We start from the raw sequence: 17,066 nt of genomic DNA, 5'->3' as shown, positions 1-17,066 counted from the left end.
ACCCTTATAAAAAGGAGAGTACATTGAGTGACATATGGATATATAAAGAGGTATCTTGCTCCACGTAAATGTGACAGCTTGATTTTTAAAAACAGCATTGACCCAGAGCTCAGATGGAGGAATAGTTTAAATGTAGACGCTTGGTTAATATGGCATATTAAATATTAAGAAGCTTCATAATGATTCTCAGTGCCACAAGAACCGATTTACATATAAATATGTTCAATTCAGGACTGAGCCTAAAAATATTTGAATCCCTGATTATACTTCATATCAATGCAGGCCCTCTGGCTTTTTGGAATTGACTTTAATAGTGCCTCAAAGTAGACACCTGAAAGATAAAGAGTTTCAAATCCTCTAATTATCACTGTCTGTCTGTCATGTAATGTTTGTTTAGATACCCCCCCCCCCCCCCCCCCCCCCACACACACACACTTCTAAGAAAGTACTGCATCTTTTTTGTTACAAAAAAAGAGATAGGGGTTTGCTAAAGAAAGAGTAATGTAGCTTTAATTACCTATTAATCCTAGTGAATATCATTGTATCTGGCACCAAGAGGAAACCTAGCCTACAACTGATAGTCAGACGGCAAAATTTATTTTTTGCTATATGAGCCTTGACGCTAATCAAAACCTATCAGTCTGCTGCATGGTAAATATTGCTAAAAGCTAAAGATAAAAGATAAAATAACCTGACACTGAAAATTACAAGAATATGTTAGGACAGGGAAGTGATCAATGCAGGGACCATATTGGCTTTGCAAAATGTACCAACCGTGTTCACATTTGAATCTGCCATGGCTTAGAATGGCATTACATCACTTAATGTCTGATATCAAACATTAGTGCAAAATTGAATCTCTAGTTTTTCAACAAAAACATGCGTTTTTATTTTTTATAATCAGTTACATATAGTATCAAACCAGCTTAATATCTTCGAAGGGACTGGGCAGAAATGGTGACAATAAGTAGTCCACTTATAACCTGACAAAATAACCATTTCTGGCAACCATTAATAAAAAAACACCAGTGCTATTGTCCTGTAACTTACTATACAGTTTTCATTGTGGTTAAATTAAACAAACTATGCACAATTTATACAGCAATATAACAATATATTGTCATTTATTTCAATTTATTATAACTTATCATCATCTACTTCCATACATTTAGGCATACAACAAACTATATAATGCATACAATACACAACAATAAAATGCAAAAACACTGTACTGTATGCTATTAATAACCACCCCTATGATAATAATAGTTTAATTGTAAACATGTAGTACAGGTGTGATTAATCATGAATTGATTAAACCCCCTATCTAAGGCATTTTGGAGCCACAAAACAGTACATCCACAGAAATATTTATTCAGAGTCTGTCTTGGCAATATTTCTTGATATAAGTGTCTACTCTAAAGGGTACGGTACGGGAATGAAAAGAAACCACTCAAAGGTAAAATCAGGGATGTTAATCCGAAATGGTAGAACAGTGTGGTTCAGGTTACTTAGGGAATGATCTGGGAAAACGTTTGGCAATAAAGCAAAACAAAAGGACAGTATGGTTGACACCGTGCATTAGCACCTGTAGACATCCTAAGGAGCCAACTGTTTCCCCCATCCCTGGCTGTTGCTACCTTCCAAGTTTCATTGCTGGACCTTATGGGCAGTCTACTGATGCATTATTTTAACAAAAAGTATAATGACACGTCAACTTGGCTAATGCACTTCAATTACCGTTTATGTGATAGAAGCTTCTCATGAAATACCAAATGAATGTCAAGTATTCTAATTGCAGAGGATTGGCTTGATTTAATTGTTTCACTAGCCCCATGTAATGTTAAGAAAGTCTATTTTGCAACATCACTAGAGTGCTTTGAGTGTCAGAAAGCTTACAATGAGTATAGGAATATATGGCTTTGCTGGAAAATCAGCAAGGTTGGCAGTGTGGTACAAGATCACCATTGATGTAGATTATACTGTGGATCCTTCATGCAGAAAGCTGGTCAAACACACACTCTGCTGGCATTGTACTTTTTGATGGTGGGAGTATTTGAGTAATGCCACAATAGGGGTTGTTTTACTGTATCTGAGCCACTGTGTTAGGTTGGTCTAGAAAGTGCAAACTTCTACACCAGGGACTGGCTTTCCAGAGCAATTATAACCAGACACCTGTGTGTAGGCTTCACAGAAACTGGACAATGAAACCAGGCCTACAGTATAATTGGTACTGTATGTTGAACCTCTAATTTGTAAATTCATTTAGGTTTTTTTCCAGTTACATTGGCTCTGAAAACTGTGAAATAATTGTATAAATAAGTGCATGTCTGAAGAGTTTTATAACACTGAAATAGCAGGGTTGAATCTGAGAGCAGGGTGCAGGGGGTACAGTACCAGCTATTTAAGTCAAAGCATTACAGCTGATGCTTGTTTGATATGCTCCATGGCTAAGAGTAAAGAGTAAAGCCGAGCTTGTCTCTATCACATTTAAGAAAAAAAAAAATACTTAACAGCAATCTTGGTAGATGATTTACTAAAGATGCAAATGAACTGTCGGAGCAGAGGTCAGAAAATGAATAGATTCGCAAGAAATCATTTTCTTAGAGAGTGTTTCCATCGTACGACAGCAGATTAGGCACTGCAGCCAAATAAAATGCAAATGATGGATAAATAATTATGCCATATTTTAAAATGCTAACAAGACATTTGCATTTATTAGTGCTTCTTTGGCTGTCAGTCTGACAATAACATTAATTTGAGAAGTCAAGGTCAATTTTTTTTAGACATGTTTGTCCGTCCAACTCAATTTTTAAATGTCTGATGTCTTGGAGGTTTCACAGGGGTCGCATGCATTGATAGTGGAGCCCTTTTTGATCTTTTCACCAGGGTGAGTTCACAGAAAGGTAAAACTATAGAACCAATATGAATAAAAGTTTTATATAGTTACAAATGTGGTACTTAGTGCATCAGTGAAATAGAAAAAGTTCACAGCTATAAAAGTAGCCCTCTTTTTTTGCTTTTCTCAAAGTAGGTGTGGAACAGGGGGTCATGTCATGGTGTGGGTGTCTGCTGAGATGTTAGAGAGACACAGAGGGTTTGCAGTTGAATTGCCGCTCAGGTGTCCATGTTTTAGTAACAAACAGGCAGTTGCAGAGGTTGGTGGCTGCCACTAGTGTACCAGCAGTGGTATCCCTAGCCGGGAAAGAACATGCACACAGGTGTACATAATAATACACTAACACAAAACAAAACACAATGGGTAAAACCACTAAAAACAAAAGTTTGCTATCCAATTGCTCAGTGCTGCTCCCACTGAGGGAGGTCCCGCTTCAGGAACCTTCTCCCTACCACACTCTAAATGAAATGGGGTGGGATTAAAATCCCCTAAACTGATCCCTATATTGAGTTTTTTTTTTTCTTAACCTCAAGTCTCTGGGTAGACGTACAATACAATACATAGCTTCTGTTTCTGTACAACACTGTTACGCTCTTATAGACCGTAATAACAAATCTGTGTGCTTTGTTGCTAGGCTTCAGCAATAAATTACATTTTTGCTACAGTGTGTCTTTTAACTGACTATAGAGAGATCAGATTTGAAATGGCCCTGTGTATCTATTCAGAGAGGGGCTTGTGTTACACACTTTATCAATAAATGCAGTGCATTTTGTTTGGTATCACATCTCTATAGTCATTTCTTAATCTGACAGTATCTTTTACTCCAATTATTCTATATTGTGTACAGGTTGCCTCCACAGATCAATGGAAACACTTATAGGAGGTATTTACTGCATAAATTAGCTTTGTTGAAGGTTTCAGCTGCATTTCAATATACATACAGTAGATTGTTGTATTTGTGAATGTGTAAAGCAAGTAATTGGATATGCTTTATTTATTTATTTTTTGTCTAGTTTGATTGTCATTTATAGGAATTGGATAATCATCAGTAGGTTAAGATACAGTATCTGTCACATGAACCAATTATTATTATTTTGTTATTATCTTTGCATTGGACTTATTCATAAAGCAATACCTTAGTATATGCTTTTGGTTACAGGTTGTTGTTCAATAATCTTTAAAATACCAGCTAAGATCACAAGGAAATAAATTAAAAAAAAAAAAAACTTATGCTAAGAGATGTGGAAAAAAACAAATTATTATGGTTAATACAAATGATATATGGAAAAAAAATACTGTTTTGTATGGCACAATATTTTCAGCACATCAGCACATGCTATGGCTTATCTAGCACACTTAAAGTTCTGAATTTTGGTTCCAGTGCAGAACAAGCCATGGGGACACCATGATGCAATATAAAATAAATAGTTAGCAAAAAAGAAAAGGGGTTGTTACAAAAAAATAAATAATATTTTCATATCTATATATATATATATATATATATATATATATTGTCACACTACACAGGATAAACTCTGTCTGTCAGTATGAATAACCACACTTTGAACTTTTGAACCACCTGAATATTTGTGTATAAACACAGATATTTAATTGACCCAGTTACTCCGTAGGGTCAATGGGCTCAATTTACACCAGTCAAAAGTCTCCCCTCATTTTTCTACAAGGTTAAAAAAGCTACTTGGAGCAATATTTAACTGCTAACACCAAATTTTTGGTTCCAGTTTTACACCATTAAAAGGAGACAGAATATGTGTGCCCATTATGCGATAGACTAATTGTGGCAGGACAGCATCACTGGCAACGGTGTTTAGACCAGGACGGGAGACTTAGTCACAGAAGTTGCGCATTTCAAAGCCTTATGTGAACGTTTAATGATAAATACAACAAATAAACAAAACACTAAACATTAGACAGAACAAAACACATTAACAAACGGCACAAGGGCCAAAACAAAAGGTCTACAGAAACACTTGGAGTTGTGAAAAGACACAGACATCGACGTAAATACAGCACAGCACAACACATAATACCAACATCAATCCTCCTAACCAAGCTAACACCCATAATCACCCTATTTCTAAACCTGTGGTTGGGGCCTTAATTCATTATTTAATAATTTAATTCACAGCTCCAGCCACATTCCCATGTGTTTTTGTAAGGAGGATTTTAACTCCCTCCCTGCCACCCAATATTCCCCACACACGTATACCCGTGCATCAACAGGGCTTTCGCCCTGCCACACTGCCACACAACTTCTCCCCAAGTGCACAGCACACATAACCACCTTGGCCACCTCCCCCCTTAAAATACAACTTCCCTCCCCTTGCCTGTCTTTCCCCATGTTGATTCTTGGGGTTGGGTTGGTGATCGAGGCTGTGGTGGAGGTCTCCTCACTACCTTCTTCTTCTGCTGGGGTGTCCTCACCGCTGACAGCAGTGCGAGGCATTCCAGCAGTGAAAAATGCTGCTAGGGGCAACACTGGCAGGACTCTCAGACAGCGGAAATGCTGCTTCCTCTGGACTTGCAACCAGCAGTGGCAATGCTGGCAGCAGCGCGGTGCACTTCAGCAGTGGCAACGCTGGTAGTGGCAATGCTGACTGTGGAAATGCTGGCTCCTCTATGACCTGTAGACAGCAGTGGCAATGCTGGCAGCGGTGTTGGGTACTGAGTACTGGGCTTTAGACCAGGAAGGGAATCTCAGACACAGTAGTTGCAAGTTCCAAATCGCTTATGCGCACGTTTAATTATAAATACAACGAATAAACAAAACACTAAACATTAGACAGAACAAGACACATTCACAAAATAAATGGCATAAGGGCCAAAACAAAAAGGTCAACGAAAACACATAAACACGTAAATATAGCACAACACAGAACACGCACCTCCACCTCTAACACCAACATCAACATCAATGCTGTCCTCACTAACCAAGCTAACACCCGTGATCACCCTATGTATACACATGTGGCTGGAGCCTTAATTATTTATTCACTTATTCAATTCATGGCTCCAACCACATTCCCACATGTTATTGAATGGAGGTTTTTAACTCCTTCACTGACACCAATCCCACCAGTTTTGTGGGATTAACAACAGAGTTTATGCACACCAGTATAATTTGTTTTTTTAATATATATATAGAGCCAGTTTTGGTGAATTAAAATAGGTTTTGAAACTGTTCTAGTCTGTTCTTTGTCAACAGTGAAAGGTTTAATGCATGCACTTCATTATCACCCCCGACACCCATCCCGAGAAAACCCCCTTTTAAACAGAACCTTCTGGAATCTGAATTACCTAAACACATTTTACTATCTGAATACAGGAAATGAAACATGAAAGCTATTTACTTTACTGAACTGTATCTCTCCAGCTGTGTTTCACACTTTTCTAAATATTCTTCATTTTTTACCCACCGTCATCATGCTCAAAGTGCCTGTACTCCCAATGACAAGACTGTCAAAAGCTGTCAAAATGCATTTTTTTGGAAATATCTTATAAGTACAATATAAGGAATGTTTCTCTGAATTAGTTATTTGTATTTTCAATCCAAATAAATACTGTTTTGCTTTTGCTATTGTAGCAGGCCTTATTTTGCGTCCTAGATTAGCCAGGGTAACGCTGATCTTTTCCTTCGTTTGGGTTAAACGGTGGGAGAGAGAAGGACTGAGAGAGGAGCTCTCAGAGTTTAAACAAAAGATAAATGTGTTGTGTGTTATTTCTGTCTGTGAGTCACTGTCTGTTTTCTTGTCGCACAAATGGACAGTTAATGCACACCTCCGGAGCTGTCAAAAGGAAAGCACTGTCCGGAGTACCACTGCACTGAGCACCTGCACGTTTTCATTCACCCAGCACTGGTGACCATGCCATTGTTTTTGTTCAGGACTGTGCCCATGTTTTCATCATCCCCATGCTTTACACACTGTTGTGTATTGCCAGGGATTTATTATTTGATGGTCACCAGACCTGGAAAAAGAGCAATAAAGCACTTATTCACTGAATCACCGTTGTCTGCTTATCACTCCTGCACAGCATCAGCGCTACACCTGTTCCCCTTACCAGCCACTTTGCCACAACATCCATAAAAAAAAAATAATGGTTTTTACTTTATACAGCGTTCATTCACACACATTCAAATGTGAACTGTATGCACATCATACCGCTAGAGGTTGATTTATAAATATACTTTTTAAATGTTTTCTCATCATCATTTTCCATTTTTACATGAGAACATTTACTATTAAACAAAATTACTGTATTCTATATACATTGGTATTTATTTGCGTTATGGTTTTATTTTCTAAATTGATTCGAGAACAATAATAAAAAAAATAAAGACTAAAAACAAACCTTTCCCACTACATACCACAGTGTACAAAAACAGTAATAATGATATGTACAATAAGTAAACCAATTTATATAATAATAATAATTTCCAAACAGATAAGAGAGCGACGTGGAAAGCCAAGCACATTACAAACTGGGCAGTAGCTAATTGCAGTGACAGTGGTTTCTTAGAGATGGACTGACCCAAGTTTCAAATATTAAAACAGTTCCCTTGTATGGCCATTGAATCGATAAAGACAAAATACATATGTCTGGAAGTCTATAAACACTAATTCCGATAATATTATGATAATAGAAACACAATGTTTTGGATATTTTTCACATTTGAATATTACGTTCTCCCTATGACTTCTTTTGGATCAGTCCATCGGCATTTCAACTAGCACTTGCCATTTCACTCGCTCTAATATATACAGTATTATTCCAATGGATATGCTGGTGAAACTATAACCCTGTTACACTATGATGATAATAGATTAGTTTCCCAGCTAAAATGTAATTTGAATATCACATACTAACTTATATTATATATATATATATATATATATATATATATATATATATATATATATATATATATATATATATGTGTGTGTGTGTGTGTGTGTGTGTAACATGTCTATAAGGCTTGTTTATATATTTGTATCTTTATAACATGCCATTGTTTCCTCTTTGTACTCAACCAGGACAATGGCTAATAATAGAGCCTTATTCTTTTTTTCTTTATACCTTCCTGTGAAAGGGGTGTGGGTAATTCACTGACCAGGAGACAGACAGGTGTATTCGGGAAACACCACACAGGTGCCCAGTTTTATTTTAGACAAGTTTTTTTTTTTTTTTTTTTTTCTCTCCGGCAGAGGGCACTGTTGACCGTGGGCTGCCTATCAACGATGATAGACAGCACCACGGAAATACCACAGCTGGTACACGAACCGCAAATGCACTCGCAGGTGCTCAAAGAAATAATAATGAAAACAGAAGGCGAAAAGAACAAGGGAAAATAAAACAGTAATAAAACTACAAATAAAAGGTGCTGCACTCGGCAGCGTTATCCCGGTCGCCGCTACCCGCACGACCCGGATCACCGTCCTACTCTGTCGGCTAACTAGCCTGCTCTTTTACAATACTCCGGGGTCTGCCCAAGGGTTCCCCGCTCTCTCTCTCTGTCTCGCTGATTCCCGGTCCCGAATCCAAGTGTCCGCACCCTTAGCGCGTCTAAGTGGGCAGACCTGAGGAAACAACAGAGCGTTATTTTATAGGACCGACAATCACCCAAGACCCGCCTCTCGGCCATTCAGAGAGGGGGAAAGTCCACACTCACACTTTCCCACCTCCCCGTGTCACTGCCATGACTCACAGGCGGTTGTTGGGCGACTGCCGCCCTCTTCCTGCAGCCCGTGAACACGCCAGCAGAGTCAGCACAGATCTCTCCCTGTTACATATCCTTCCCCTCAGAATGACACCACCGGTTCATTCGAAAATCTTACACCCCCATGCCTTCCCGAGAGAAAAAGTCTGCGTTTTGATGCAGCTTTCCTGCTCGGTGGACTACCCTGAAGGCATAGGGCTGCAAGGCCAAGTACCACCGTGTGATTCTGGCATTGCTATCTTTCATCCGGTGAAGCCATGCTAAGGGGGCATGATCTGTAACCAGGGTGAAGTGTCGCCCCAGGAGGTAGTACCGGAGTGACTCGACTGCCCATTTTACCGCGAGACACTCCTTCTCGATGGTGCTATAATTTTTCTCGCGGGGAAGGAGCTTCCTGCTGATATACAGGACTGGGTGCTCGCTTCCCCGAACCTCCTGCGACAACACTGCCCCGAGACCTGTCTCTGACGCATCCGTCTGCAGGGTGAACCTCTTACCAAAATCCGGGCTGCATAGTACTGGCTTACTACACAGCCTCCGCTTCAAGGCGAGAAAGGCCCTCTGGCACGACTCCGTCCACTGAACCGTATTTGGGGCAGCCTTCCGGGTGAGGTCTGTCAAGGGAGCAGCGAGCGTAGCGAAACTCGGGATGAACTTTCTATAATAGCCCGCTAGTCCCAAGAAAGAGCGCACCTGGGTTTTGGTTGTAGGAACCGGCCAGTCAGCCAAGGCTTTCACCTTAGCAACTAGCGGTCTGATCTGGCCGCCCCCTACTCGATACCCCAAATACTCCGACTCACTCTTCCCAATGGCACACTTCTTTGGGTTAGCAGTGAGCCCCGCCTCCCGCAAGGATTGCAGCACCGCCGCTACCTTACACAGATGACTCGGCCAATCCTCACTGTGGATAACCACGTCATCTATGTAAGCAGCGGCGTACTGCTGATGGGGCCGCAAGATGCGATCCATCATCCGCTGGAAAGTGGCGGGTGCTCCGTGCAACCCAAAGGGCATGGTCCTGAATTGGTACAACCCGAAGGGAGTCGAAAACGCCGTCCTCTCTCTAGATTCCGGAGTCAGGGGTATCTGCCAGTACCCCTTCGTTAAATCCAGTGTCGTCATAAAATGAGCCGTGCCTAGACGCTCCAGCAACTCATCTACTCGGGGCATCGGATAAGCGTCAAATTTCGATTTCTCATTGATTCGTCTGAAATCAATGCAAAATCGAGTTGACCCGTCTGGCTTATCGACTAAAACGATCGGACTGTTCCAGTCACTTTGGGACTCTTCTATTACCCCCAGTCTCAGCATTTCGTCAATTTCCGCTTTTATTACCTGTCTTTTACGCTCAGGTATACGGTACGGCCTCTGGCGAACTAGCGCCCCCGGCTCAATATCAATGTGATGATGGGCTACTCGAGTCTGCCCCGGGACTGAAGAGAACACGTCAGGAAACTCCGCCACCAGACCGCGAGCCTGACATTTCTGCGTTGGTGTCAGATTCTCAGCAATCTGTACCGATCCTTTTCTTGCCAACACAGAAAGATCAGGTCCCAGGTCCGTGACGTCATCTGCATGCGCCACTAACAACGCCTCTGGCTGTAACCAAGGCTTTAAAAGATTGATATGGTAAATGTGTTTCTCTGTCCGTCGCTCCGGCTGGCAGATCTCATAGTCCACCTTCCCAACCTGGCGTGTAACCTCAAAGGGTCCTTGCCACTTAGCCAAGAGTTTCGACTCAGAACTGGGTAGTAAAAGAAGTACCTTATCCCCCGGCTGAAATGTGCGCAACCGGGCTCCTCGGTTATATTGTGTCTCCTGTCTGTGCTGCGCCTGCTGCAAATTGTCATGCGCCCATTTCCCAACAGACTCAAGACGTTTGCGCAGGTCCAACACATACCGGACTGTATTGGTCGAATTGTCCTGCTGCTCCTCCCACATCTCTCTGACCAGATCGAGCACGCCCCGGGGTCTCCGCCCATACAACAGCTCGAATGGTGAAAACCCCGTGGAAGCCTGGGGAACCTCTCTGATCGCAAAGAGAAGGGGAGGAATCAGCTGGTCCCAGTAACGCACATCACTACGAATAAATCTGCGCAACATGTTCTTAAGGGTCTTATTAAAGCGTTCCACCAAACCGTCTGTCTGAGGATGAAACACAGAGGTCCTAATGGTCTTAATTCCCAAAAGCTTACATGTTCCGCGGATTAGCCGGGACATAAAATTGGTGCCTTGATCGGTTAGTATCTCTTTGGGAATCCCCACCCGGGAGAAAACCTTCACAAGCTCGTTGGCAACAGACTTAGCGGACATAGATCGGAGGGGAATTGCCTCTGGATAACGCGTAGCGTAATCCAGAATGACAAGTAGGTGGGTGTATCCTGCCGCACTCCTTTCTAGTGGCCCAACTATGTCCATCCCAATACGCTCAAACGGAGCTTCCACTAGGGGCAAAGGCACCAGAGGGGCTCGTGGAACGGCTCTAGGGCTGGCCTTCTGACATTCCCCACAACGCTCACAAAACCGCTTAACATCGCCATCCAGCCCCAGCCAGAAGAACCGTGACACAAGCCTTGCTTTAGTTTTATCCCTTCCCAAATGACCAGACAGGGGAATAGCGTGAGCCAGCTGCAACAAATCCTCCTTAAAGGGCTGAGGAATGAGCAACTGATGACGCACTTCACCGGTCTGGGGTAATTTATCAACACGGTACAGTAGGTCTCGATCAATTTCAAAGTGGGGGTACGTGGCGGCGCGTCTGGGCTCGACCACCCGACCATTAACCACCGCTGCTTGGTCAAAGAGCCTGCCCAGCACGTCGTCACGCCCTTGCTCGAGTCGGAAGTCACGGGAGCGAGCTAAGAAATCAGCTCCCATGGCTTCCAACTCGGGGTCAGGTCGGTCCCGAGCAGAGGCAGCCGAGCCAGACGCCTGCGCTGGCTCCGCGACCTCCCCCCCGGACTCTTCACCAACCGCCCCCACCTGGAACTTCTCCGACTCCCTCCATTGCCAGCCCTCATTCTTAGCGATCCGACGCTCCCGTTTAGTTTTACGGGGTTTAAATCTATGGCAAAACCATTCTGGATCGCGAAAGGGAAAAATCTCTCCAATTACTTCCTCTTTCTTAGCCAATAAAGAAGACGGGGCTGTCAGAGCAGCCAACCAATCTTTAAACTGCTCACAGTCCCGCCCCAGAACTACTGGTACCGGCAATCGAGGACATAATCCTACCTGCACCTGCGTCACCTGCTGGCCAATAGTCATACACACATTTATCTTGGGATAGGAGCGGACATCCCCATGAATACATTTAATATGCACCCGTCCCAATATACGTTTATGCCCCGGTGAGACTAGGCTCTCCTGTACTAGAGACTGACCACACCCTGAATCCAGGAGAGCCTGGGTTTTTGTACCATCCACTGTCACAGGAATAACAAAACCCGTGTGCTGAAGTGACTGAGGTAATTGAACGTGCCTACCTGGTCGGCTGAGGTCACACTCCATCACGGGGCAGTCCCGGGAGAGGTGGCCCACCTCCCTGCACGTCCAACACCTCGGTGGGCTGGTTTCTCTCCCCGAAGTTTTGGAAAGAGGGGAAAACACTGGAGCCATAAAAGGGGCCCGCCGATAAGGCGTCCGCGCGAGACCCCGGTCCGACACTGCAGCAGCCCGTGGGTATCCCCACCCTGCCCCAGTACCCGGGCCGGGAGCTCCCGCCGACACCCCCCGACCAAATCCTGGACTACCCCTTCCCCCCAGTCCCTTCGCCCTTTCCGGGGCCAGTTGATGGGACGATCCAGCAGCCACACTCCTCCCGGGCAGTTTCGCAGGCGTTGGCTCCGCTGCCTGGTACTGCTCGGCAAGTTCGACCGCCCGGTCCAGCGTGTCTGGCGCCTGCCGCTGGACCCACAGCCGAGGTCCCGAGGCTAGACACTCCAGGAAGCGCTCCACCACGATCATTTCCACCACCCTGGCTTTGGTGTTTAGGTCAGGATTCAACCAACCCAGGGCGTAATCCTTCAGCCGGTGGGCGATGGCTCGTGGGTGTTCCCCTGCCGCAAACTGCTCCTCCCGGAATTTCTTCCGGTAGCCCTCCGGTGTGGCCCCCACACGGTTTAGGATGGCTGCCTTCAGCCGAGGGTAATCCAACATGTGCTCCGGGGACAGCGTCCTCGCAGCTGCTTGAGCCTCCCCAGTGAGTTGGGGCAACACATAGCTAGCCCACTGGGCTTGGGGCCATCCGGCCGAGATCGCCATAGCCTCGAACACCTCCAAGTAGGCGTCAGGTCGATCCTCGGCCGTCATTTTGGTGGGTCTCTGGATGGAGTGGTCTGGAGCTGCGGGTCTAGCCGCCCCCTGCACTGCCGCGGTGAGCGTCTGGCGCAGGAGGTCCATCATTGCGGCAAACTGAGTCGCATCCATCGCTAGTCTGCTCCTTCTCTAGCTGCACTGCTTGGGGCAGTGCCAGTGAATCCCACTTCTGACACCACGTGTGAAAGGGGTGTGGGTAATTCACTGACCAGGAGACAGACAGGTGTATTCGGGAAACACCACACAGGTGCCCAGTTTTATTTTAGACAAGTTATTTTTTTTTTTTTTTTTCTTTCTCTCCGGCAGAGGGCACTGTTGACCGTGGGCTGCCTATCAACGATGATAGACAGCACCACGGAAATACCACAGCTGGTACACGAACCGCAAACGCACTCGCAGGTGCTCAAAGAAATAATAATGAAAACAGAAGGCGAAAAGAACAAGGGAAAATAAAACAGTAATAAAACTACAAATAAAAGGTGCTGCACTCGGCAGCGTTATCCCGGTCGCCGCTACCCGCACGACCCGGATCACCGTCCTACTCTGTCGGCTATCTAGCCTGCTCTTTGACAATACGTCCGGGGTCTGCCCAAGGGTTCCCCGCTCTCTCTCTCTGTCTCGCTGATTCCCGGTCCCGAATCCAAGTGTCCGCACCCTTAGCGCGTCTAAGTGGGCAGACCTGAGGAAACAACAGAGCGTTATTTTATAGGACCGACAATCACCCAAGACCCGCCTCTCGGCCATTCAGAGAGGGGGAAAGTCCACACTCACACTTTCCCACCTCCCCGTGTCACTGCCATGACTCACAGGCGGTTGTTGGGCGACTGCCGCCCTCTTCCTGCAGCCCGTGAACACGCCAGCAGAGTCAGCACAGATCTCTCCCTGTTACACTTCCTCTAAGAGTAGTTTCCTAGAGATGCAGAGGTAATGAATTGGGATTCACCGCCAATGGGACATGAGTGTATTGTTGTACCCTGCTACAGTAATCATTTACTCTCTGTCTCTTTGTGCAGGCTGGGAAATCTCAGATCGAAGACCTCTTCACTGATCTTCGGGATGGGAGACGACTTCTGGAGCTCTTGGAAAGCCTAGCAGGCCATGAACTAGTGAGTCATCACTCTGTTTCATGTCTACTGCCTCTGCGAAGTGATTCAGACAAATCTAATGCTTTCTTATAAAAAAAAAAAACATTAGAACAGATCACTATGAACTTAATTTTCGCTCCCCTCTTGCAGATTTCAATGAATTGTTTGATTGCTTTTAGAACATGTATAGACATTTCTCATTTGTTTTGTTTATTTAACTCACATGTTGTTTCCTTAATGGCTCGAAGACTTATGATATACAGAAAACTGGAGTAAGCAGATGATAGGCTGATAAAAGAAAGACGTTGAAGTTGTTACTTAATTTACAGTCATCAAAGTTGTTTCCTGTTTTGAGAGGTAAAAAATCCCTTTATTTTTTGTTTTGTTTTCAGCATACACACTTTGGAATATAGAAGCCAAATAAGTAATTAGAGTGGGCTGAAAGTAAGGCATATGCAATTTAAATTACATGGAAGGAAGTATTTATAACTGGTCTTTGGACTAGGCTGAATTGTGATACTGCTCAAGGAATTCACATACAATTACTGAAACTCACTACACAAAACTCCACACAGTGTCAGGCAACATGATTGCATATGCAAATACCCTCCAGGCTTGTTTTAACAAAACATTGAGGCTGAAATAAGGCTGGAATTGAGGCTGGTTTGAAAGAAGCCTTATTTGAACTTTGTACTGTTCTGTGTTCTGTGAAAAAAACATATTACCATAAAACTTTAAATAAACGGCCCAGCATTTATTTACAATATTTGCCAGTAGCCTTGGCGCCTATTGGAGACCGGTGACTAGTTAAGACTGCGTTTATTATGTAAGATCACTAACATCTGCAAATACTTCAGATGCAATCATAAAAAAGCTGCCTGCACACAGCCTTATAGAAACGACAAGTAAATTACAACATTCCAGCAACAGCGTTAAAGGTTGTGTCAGTGGGTAATAATAACAGTTTGTATTGTAATAATAATAAAGACAGTAAAATCCATTAAACAGCCCTGTACATATCAGAACACAAGTGTGTATTAAGGTAGGCTTGCAGCACAATAAAAAAAAAAAAAAAACAAGCATGGTTTTAAAATTAACAAAAGCAATAAGTATCATGTTTATGAAAAATGAACCAGCAACGAATCTTCATTGCAAAACAACCGCATGCTATGCTGTGTTAACAAAAAATAAATTCATACAGCTGGCCCACAACACACTCAGAAATGCTTCAGACTCTTTCAAGATTAAATCAATACAAGTACTAGTTTTATCACAAAACTAAAACTCATTTGTTTTTATAACATGTACATTGATAAATAAGAACACTGGAAAAGGAGCAAAATACTAAAATTCATTGCAAGACTCAAATGCACGAAATACTGTTAATACAAAAAAAAAACTACAAAAAAGTAGTATTGTATTGTATTGTAGTAGTAGTTTGTATTGTACTTACTTTCAGCACGCTCAAAAAAGCTTCACAACTGGGTTTAAAATCAATAACGTCGTAAAAAAACGGTATGCATTACGTGTACCTTTTAAAATAAATTAAATTCAGTTTTCTTATCGTTTATCCTGAGCCTCAGGGTCTCTTCATTGTTGCTGAAAAACAAATCGGTAAGATAGCTGTACAGCCATGTGTGGGTATTGGCTGGAACATTCAGTATGATGCGCATTATATTATTATTCATAACCCGGCGTTTAAAACAGACCCAGCGTCTATGATCATAGTTCCTAGCAGCCCCGGTGCTTATTAGAGCCGGCGAGTATTGGAGATCGGCGATTATCTGAAGTTTTACAGTAACCAACATTTTCTACAAAACAGATATTCTGACATTTTACAAGATATTTTCTGCTTTATTTTTGCTTTCAGGCAAAAGAAAAGGGCTTCACAAGAGTTCATGCGCTCAACAATGTCAACCGAGCATTGCAAGTCCTGCAGAAAAATAACGTAAGTAAGAGAAGTACTAAGCTCAGCTCTGTTGAGTATTTGAAGGTTATGGATGGTAAGTACGTGGAAACTGTCAGGATAAGTTAAGTAACCCTAAAAATGTTCAGTCTACGACTAAAGGCTGGTTCTGAGTCTTCAGATTTGGTTCAGGATTTTTTTTTGGTTGTGATCCAGCTTTCATTACACTGGTCTGGTGGTCTGTCTTTTCTGTTTGTGGTTTTATGTGACATTCAGCGCAAGCTGTTCCCTATCCCTTCTCCAGCCATGAGTTGGTTGTTTAGCCACTCACTCAAGTCTACCAGACATATGTGGATGTATTCCAAATAGCTTGTTTAGAATCACTTTGAAAATCCATTAGGGGTTTGCTGATACTCGTAATTTTTGAGTAGCTGCCTTTAAGAAGTTTTTCTGAGAAGGTATTACTGTAAATACATCAAAACACACCTATGTATTAATGTGCTGATTTCAAAACGCTGTGGAAACTGGTACGTATATTTGATTGTCGAGTTTAGTCAGAAATAACGCATCGCCCAGGACTACAATCCCAAAATTCACTGCAGAGATGACGCATTTCTCAGGAATCGAAGGAAAGTTTTTTTTTTTTTTTAAATTTCATATCAAAAGGAAAAAAGGAAGGCAAGACAAATAACCGCTTATGAAGTATGAGTTTTACTTAGTTTAATCACGACAGGTTCCATATTAAATAACACTGCCAGGTTGTTATTGATTGCTACTCAATAATTGGTTTATGGGACAGGAACAAGGGCTGTGTGAAGGAAGAATCTCAGAAATTAAGAATAAAGAGAGAAGTGCTTTGTGACTTAGGAAAGAGTACAGGTTTCCCTTTGGCTCGCGGAGGGCCGTCCATCACAGGGGAACCTAGAGGTGAGAGAATGGGAAAACTAAAAAGAGTTAGGATAGATTTGCTCAGGGGGCCCCCTCTGGCTTGCAGAGAACCTTCCTGGCGAAATAAAACACTTTGGAGAGACTAATTCTCTTTAAAATACCTCATGTGTTCATTGCTAGTTTTGCATTCCTTTCAGAAAAAAAAGTAATGAAACCCTATCCCTAACCCGACCCTGC

The 17,066-nt window shown here is 43.0% G+C and overlaps 1 protein-coding gene across 10 annotated transcripts in view; it reads left to right on the top strand.

The window, feature by feature from the left end:
- The window catches only part of dmd (dystrophin), a 728,160-nt gene that overhangs the window by 191,290 nt on the left and 519,804 nt on the right, over nucleotides 1-17,066 (top strand). For all 10 annotated transcript variants that reach the window (XM_041259003.1, XM_041259005.1, XM_041259010.1 and 7 more), the window contains exons 3-4: nucleotides 13,964-14,056; nucleotides 15,906-15,983. In XM_041259003.1, the coding sequence (XP_041114937.1) occupies nucleotides 13,964-14,056; nucleotides 15,906-15,983 (171 nt within the window). The remainder of the gene's footprint in view (nucleotides 1-13,963; nucleotides 14,057-15,905; nucleotides 15,984-17,066) is intronic.

The sequence above is a fragment of the Polyodon spathula genome, chromosome 9 (assembly GCF_017654505.1).
Source record: "Polyodon spathula isolate WHYD16114869_AA chromosome 9, ASM1765450v1, whole genome shotgun sequence".
Lineage (NCBI taxonomy): Eukaryota > Metazoa > Chordata > Actinopteri > Acipenseriformes > Polyodontidae > Polyodon > Polyodon spathula.
This window is presented reverse-complemented; position numbering and strand designations above follow the sequence as displayed.